Source organism: Phodopus roborovskii, unplaced genomic scaffold (genome assembly GCF_943737965.1).
Source record: "Phodopus roborovskii unplaced genomic scaffold, PHOROB, whole genome shotgun sequence".
Taxonomy (NCBI): domain Eukaryota; kingdom Metazoa; phylum Chordata; class Mammalia; order Rodentia; family Cricetidae; genus Phodopus; species Phodopus roborovskii.
Window position 1 is genome coordinate 59,613,236 of NW_026126480.1, and position 6,926 is coordinate 59,620,161.

The window sequence follows — 6,926 nt, forward strand, 5'->3', positions numbered from 1 at the left end:
TTGTCCTATGGTGCAATGTCCCAAGGAGGAGGTTTCCAATATGGTAGGCATAGAGGATGCTCACAAACTAAAGAGGAAGGAAGAGAAGGAAAAATGCCTTCCTCCCAGCTACAGAGACACCAGAATCCAAAAGCACTGATGATGTTTTGTCTCTTGGGAACTAGAAGACTGCTCCAGGCATGGGCTGATGTCTCTGACATGTGATCCACACCTGTGTTTTTACAAACACTCAGCTTCTCTTATCAACACGACTTTACCTCATCCTCAGTGTAGAATGCTCCATAAGGACAGATTCTTGGATGTTCTATTAACAATATGCCCCACACACCTGCCACTTCACATTTAATCAGTCCACAATGTTCATAAATGCAGGAAGCAGACGTGGGATACTTCATTGAACTCTTAGCTCTGTCACTGACAAAGTCACTTAACTCTTGTTGAACAATTTAAACTCTTTCAACTTGCTCCTTTTTCTATAAAACGGGAATAATCGGTCTTTATATAATCTTTGGAAAGATTAAACACGACACCTGTGCAATGTGCTTGGCATGTCACAGACACATCTCCTCTATACTGTAGCATCCACATGGAAATCATAAAATCTACCTCCTCCATTCCTGTGCCCACACTAGGTAGTAAGCAATAGGAGAGATTTTGTCTAATCTTGTTATCCCACTCACTCCATTGGACCCTTCTCATTACACTAAAGATAAAAAGAGACAAGTAGTACTAAAAACTTGGAGCTGGAAATACTTCTCTCTTATATCATTCTGTTTTCATTAGCATGGCTGCTGGTGCAGGGGGTTTGGGCCACACATCTGCAGATGTCTATGCTGGAAGAAAGGGACTCTGAAGGCTTCTCTTCAGTCTACAAAGGAAAAGGCCTGAATAGTTATAGGAAGGCCTCACTACAAAAGAAAAGGAAAATGACAGTAGAGGACTTTGGATGGAGAGGATTCCACCAAGGCTGGTCCGGAACCCTCTCCCTCCTTACCTTCTTCAATATTCTCCAGCTCAAATGCCTACAGAAAGGTATTATAGGATGCAAATCAGCTCCTATCTGCAAAAGTCTGGGGTAGGAGAACCCAGGGCAAACAGAAGCAGGCAGATGGGTGTCTGCAACCTCCCAGCCATCTCCCTGGAGACAGTCTGGATGCAGTCAAGAGCTCTGAGAGACCAAGCTCACTAGGTATCCAGGCATACAACTCTGAAAAGAGAAAGCTCTCATGTCAAATGCCTATAAAACAAGACAACCAAAGAAAGAGGAATTGCCTCTAGGCAGGGAACTTCCAGCTAGTCTGCCTTTATAGGGATTTTTTGTTGTTGTTGCTGTTCCCAGCTTTACAGTGTGGCTTGGGGACAGTGAATAATTTAATTAAACATTGTCAGGGCTTGGCTGAGGTTGCCTGGGAGCTGGTGGCTTAAAGTTCCTACTATGTCTAGTCTCATCAATGGTCTATATTGAGAGGACCGAGTTCTTGTGTGGATGAAGAAGGGAGCAAAAGGGGGTCAGAGCTGACATGAAGAAATTCTAATCTGCACTGACAAGCTCCCTGGCAGCCTTTCTAGGAATTCAACCTTATGTATGCCTTTAGTATCCCAGCCTAACAGTTGGCATGGAGGAGAGAGGTGCCTAGGAAAGTGATCTTGCAGCAGGAAAGGGGGGATGAAGCCAAGTAGTGTGGATGTGAGACACACAGGCCATCTTTAGAAGGATGCAGGCTGGAGGAGGTGATGCACAACTGTAATCAATCCCAGCACTTGGGAGGCTAAGACAGGTGGCTGGCCAGTTTGAGGCCAACCTGAAGCAAATACCTAGATCATATTTTTTAAAGAGGTGCAGAGTCAGAAGGAGCAGCTCAGTGGCAGAGTCTTGCCAGGGATTGTGGCTATTTCTCAGACATGAAACAGAAGAAGCTCTAGTGCTGAGTGACCCGCTATAACTACTAGGCTATAGATTACTGCCCTGAGAAGAGCCACCAGCAGTCAGATCCTGGGAAGGAGATATGGTCATTCATTCCAGATTCTCTAAAAATTCACTTTTGGCAAGAACACCATCTAGGTCATGCTGCTCCTAGTTCTATGTCCATCTTAAATGACCCCAAATGCAGATTAAACCTCTGACTTCCTAACGGTGGGGCAGAGGATGGGGCTTGCCTGTTACTAGAATGCATCTCCATATGCTGCACAGACTCGGTCTGAAATAGAAGAGCTAAACTTGCTGTTTTATTTTGAGCAGGCCTGGAACTCCCTGTCAGGTGGTCTGCTGATCCCACCTCCATGGCTCAGATGCTTCCTCCACACACACTCCACACATGCCCTCCATCTGAGGCCTCACTCCATGCCTCACTTCCACATCCTCTACCCAAAGCCACATCAGCATCTTGCATCTTCTTCCTACATTTTAAGCCTCTTTCTCCACCTCCCTGCATGGCTCTTTATTCTCTCAGCTCCTCCCGCCAGATGCTAAAACTTCTGGAATTTTTTTCTTCCCAGAAAGTTTTCCTCCATTGGCCAGGGTCATAGAGTTCTTGGCAAAGAGGTTGTTCAGAGTTATGACTACAGATTACAAGAGGGAGGAACTATACTTCTTTCCCATGACAATTCCAATTAGCACACAGGATGTGAGGGTTTTCCTAGGAAGTTCAGAGGACCTGTCCAGCAGCTGTTCCCCAAGCCACAGGGCCCTCCTCCTCATATCCTCCTCTCCTCCAACCACACCTGCTTCTCCAGGCTCTGCAGTTACACCCTTGGGAAAGGCCAGCCAGAATTCCAGAAATGACTCCCAATTAAAAAGATTACTCTCTGGTGACAGAAACTTGTCCCAGGTCACCAGTTAAACTTGACCATACTAGACCCAGAAACAGAGCAACTGTGATTTCCTTTCCCTCCAGTGACTCCCAACCCACATTCTAACCTCTGTAGTTCCATTCCTGGCTAAAGGATGCACAGCTGGGAGATCTGTAGTGGTTTTGCTGGCAGCTTGGTTTTTATGTGAAGACAAGAGTTTAGGGCCTTGGCAGGCCACAGTGGCCCTTGTGTGCTACTTTAAGAAAAAAATCTGGGGACAGTTTCTTCTTAGCCTTCCACCTACTCCTCCCTCCTCCTCCATGGACAAAGGGAGCAGCTTCCCTGCCAGGCATTCCAGAGCCCAGTCCTTCCCCCTCCTCTCTCCATCTGCTCTGGCCTGTTGCTTCAGTGACTGGAGTATACAAGCAGAGGTATCTGTGGATGCCACCACATCCAGGATGTTTCCAGCTTTGGAAACCCTGGCTCCATTCTCTCTTCCTAGTTATGTTACAGCACTTTCACACACTAGACTGCAAATAGAGCCAGAGGATCCCTCTGCCTTCCCAAGTCTCATACCCAGGAGTGGACACTGGGAAAGCTGGGTCTATAGAAGAGAACCAGAGACAGTAAGACTAAGGGGGGTAGGATATGGTAGCCCCAAGTGTGCTTGAGACAAAGCAGGTTCAGCCAAGGTGTGAGCAGCCATCGGGCTACACAATGTCTTGCTTGGTAAGCATTGCCTGGGGGTGGGGGGGAGGGCTGTAAAGCCCTAGAGTTCCTGCACAAAGAGCCACTAGGGGCTGAAAGGGGGTAGAGACGGGTCTCCTGCGGCTAGACTGTAGCTGAGTTTGCATAATCAATAAACTACTTGGAAGGACATTTATTTGGAGGTGGTCATGGAATCCTGATGGGATCCAAGGAAGGAAGCACCTGCCCTCAACACCAATCGCTGACGCCAGTAAAAGAAACTGCCCACAACCCACAACCACGAGGGCAGTAGCTCCCGGGATAGACAAGGTATGTGGGCGGCTCACCCGTGTCTTGACGGAACTGGTTCATGGACTGCAGGTCGATGATGTAGGGCGCGAGCCGGCTGTCCACCTGGCCCAGTACCACGCTGCCCCCGGCGCGGGGACCCGCGCGCACCACCGCCTCGATGTGGTGACTCACAGCCGGGCTGTAGGGACGCCAGCGGCCGTGCTCGTTCAGCCATTCCCACACCACCACGGCCGAGGCCAGGAGCATGGCGAGCCCGGGGCTGTGGCGCAGCGCTGCCCGCCTAGCTGGCCGGGCCTCCTGCGTTTCCTCCGGCGCCGGCGCCTCCGGGCCTGGACCGCGCCCCCTGCCCCGCGCCCCGCAGCCACAAGCAGCCTCAGCTGCTGCCCATGTGGAAGTCCGCAGCGGTGCAGGCACCGGGACGCGGACCCAGGGTCCGCCCGCCTCCGATCGCGCGCCGCCGGGCTCCGCCACTGCTGCCTCTGCTTCTCCGAAGGGTCCAGCGGCTTCATGCAAAGGCCCGGCCCTGCGCACTCGCCGCCCCGCCTTGCAAAGCCACCCGGGGGCGCGCGGCCAGCTCGAGCGACGCTGCAGCCGCCTCGCACCAGTTGCGCCTCGGGCTCCGCGGGCGCCCGCGTGGATCGCACCGCACGGTCACGCCCTCCGCCCTCTCTCCGTACTGAGCGCAGCGACCGCGGCGGTACAGCTCCCCCTCCCTGCGGCTCTGCTCAGTGGCTTCCAGAAGGAGTCGCCCCTCCCCGGCAGTGCGCCAGGGCGAGCTCGCGCCCGCAGATGCTTCCCTAGTCCCTTGGTGTCGAGAGCACGCGCACCATCCCGACCCCGGCGGCCACAGCCGGGTCTTTAACTTTGCAGTATCTTCAAAGATGGAACTTTCTGTGTCTTTTTGTTTTCAGCGCAGCGCTGGCCGGGTCCGCGACGCGAGCTCCGAGGCTCGCATTTTCCTCCGGCTTGCGAACGCACGGACACACTCACACTCGCACACACACAAACACACACACATACACACACACACGCGCACGGACAACCCCACGCCCTCCTCGTTCAGCCTGCTATTACCTCATCCTCGCCTGCATCCTTCCTTTGCTGTCTGTCAAAGATGCAGAAGCCACGCCCCCTGGCAGCTTGCACCAAGAGCTCTAGAGCTTCCCCGCCCCCTGGTGGTCGCAAATCTCTTGTGCAGGTCAAAGGGCACACACTAGTGACCACCAACCAACCAGTACCAAAAAAATTCATGTGTTCATGCAGCCTATGTAGAGAGTAAAGAAGTTCTTGTCGGGCAATTTCTCTATTATTAGAGTTAGAAGGCTCATCCTTTAGTATCTCTGTGAATAAAACCATGAGACAGCAGAATAAGCTTAAGCTAGACTCTCTTATTTGATCATGAATCTTCACTGCATTCTGACTAAAGGGGATTGAAGTGTGGAATGCACATTATCGCTGGGCATGGTATCTTACACTTGTAACTTCGGCAATTGAGAGGCTGAGGCAAGAGAATGAGAATTTCAGGCCACATATCCAGACAAGCTCTCAAAAAAATAAGAGAATGAGAATTTCAGGCCACATATCCAGACCAGCTCTCAAAAAATAAGTTAGCATTTTTTTTAAAGAGAATTACATATTAATTTCATCAGTGAATACACTTCATTTCTCGGTGTCAGGAATTCATCCTGACAAAGTGAAGGTAGAATTTGGAATAATTTTATATGGGTAATAAGATTATGAATCTTTTTTACAATAGCTTTTACAGAGTTTTGTATGCTCTTTTTATGTTGGAGGGGACAAACAGAAAACTGCTCCTGAGCAAATAAACTGGGAATTCCCAGCTAAAGCAAGCTTAATCTAGGCAGGGGAGGGGTTATTAAGAAATATTTAAATGACTGCTTGAAAGATAAACAGAAAGCAAAAAAAAAAAAAAAAATAGACCACTACTTCCTGTGCCTATTGTAATTATGCATTTAGTCTTCTTGTGCCTACCATGCTAACATGGCAGGTTATTACAGCAGAATTTAAATGAATAACAACACAGAAGGGCATTTGTAGCCTGGCTAATTGGCCAGAGGTAGTGGACATACAGATGAGTTTCCATCAGTAATTAGTTGTGATAATCAATACTGATTGTTACCTTGACAGGATCTCAAGTCACTCAGGAGAAAACCTTTCCAGAATGCCAGTAAGGACTTATCTAGAATCACTATAATCAAGGCATGAAGACCCACATAGCTGTAGGCAACACCATTCCATGGGCTGCAGTTCAAGACAAAAGGAAGAATGCGAGCTGAGTGCAGTACCCATCACTCTTTTTCCTTCTTTGTCATGTGACCAGATCCCTCAGTTACCTCCCTGATGTTATGAACTGTACTCTTGAACTATGAATCAAGCATAGCACTTCCTCCTGTCTTCCAGATATTTTATCATAGGCATAAGGCAAACAACTGACAAATATACACTTGCAAAAGCATGTATTTTAACAAGCCACATTAACATATAGTCTATAAAACCAATTTTCAAATAACATTTTCTTTGTTGTTGTTGTTGTCTTATGCATAAGTGTTTTGCCATGGGTTTTGGGTCCCCTGGCACTGGAGTTACAGACAGTTGTGAGCCACCATGTGGGTACTGGGAGTTGAACCTGGGTCCTCTGAAAGAGCTCTTAACCACTGAGACAGCACTCAAATAATCATGTCTAATTATAAGTCAATAATAATTATGTATTGTTGATATCTTAAAAATATTTCAAAGGTATCCCAACGTCAGCTAATCTGGGCCACAAATTCCTAAAATTCAAACAACATCCCACTTGAGCATCATACACACACACACACACACACACACACACACACACACACACACACACATCAATCACTGAGATTGTGTCTTATGGACATAAGTGGTATAAAACTCCTCATACATACTCAATATGTACTTTGGAGTTGTGGTGGTTATAATGAAACCTCCTTGAGATTTAATGGAATGAAACCAGGCTTGAATTATTCAATTTGGCAATGCTTTTTAAAATGCCATCATTGCTCCCACAAGTCTCAGTGAAGATATACTTTTCTTTTTCCATGGAGTATTCATAGCAAACGTCATCTTCTCCCCATCACCCACCACTATGCAAT

General features: G+C 48.3%; 1 protein-coding gene across 2 annotated transcripts in view; it reads right to left on the bottom strand.

Moving 5' to 3' along the window:
• Dtx4 (deltex E3 ubiquitin ligase 4) overlaps nucleotides 1-4,922 on the bottom strand; it is a 31,706-nt gene extending 26,784 nt beyond the window's left edge. Inside the window, exon 1 of one of the 2 annotated variants that reach the window (XM_051193995.1) lies at nucleotides 4,864-4,922. Coding sequence is in view for 1 of the 2 variants with exons in the window: in XM_051193994.1 (XP_051049951.1) it covers nucleotides 3,825-4,035 (211 nt within the window). In the remaining variant the exon portion in view is untranslated. Of the gene's footprint in view, nucleotides 1-3,824; nucleotides 4,230-4,863 lie in introns of those variants that run through there. The other variant, XM_051193994.1, reaches the window with a different exon arrangement.
• Between the last annotated feature and the right edge of the window lie 2,004 nt (nucleotides 4,923-6,926).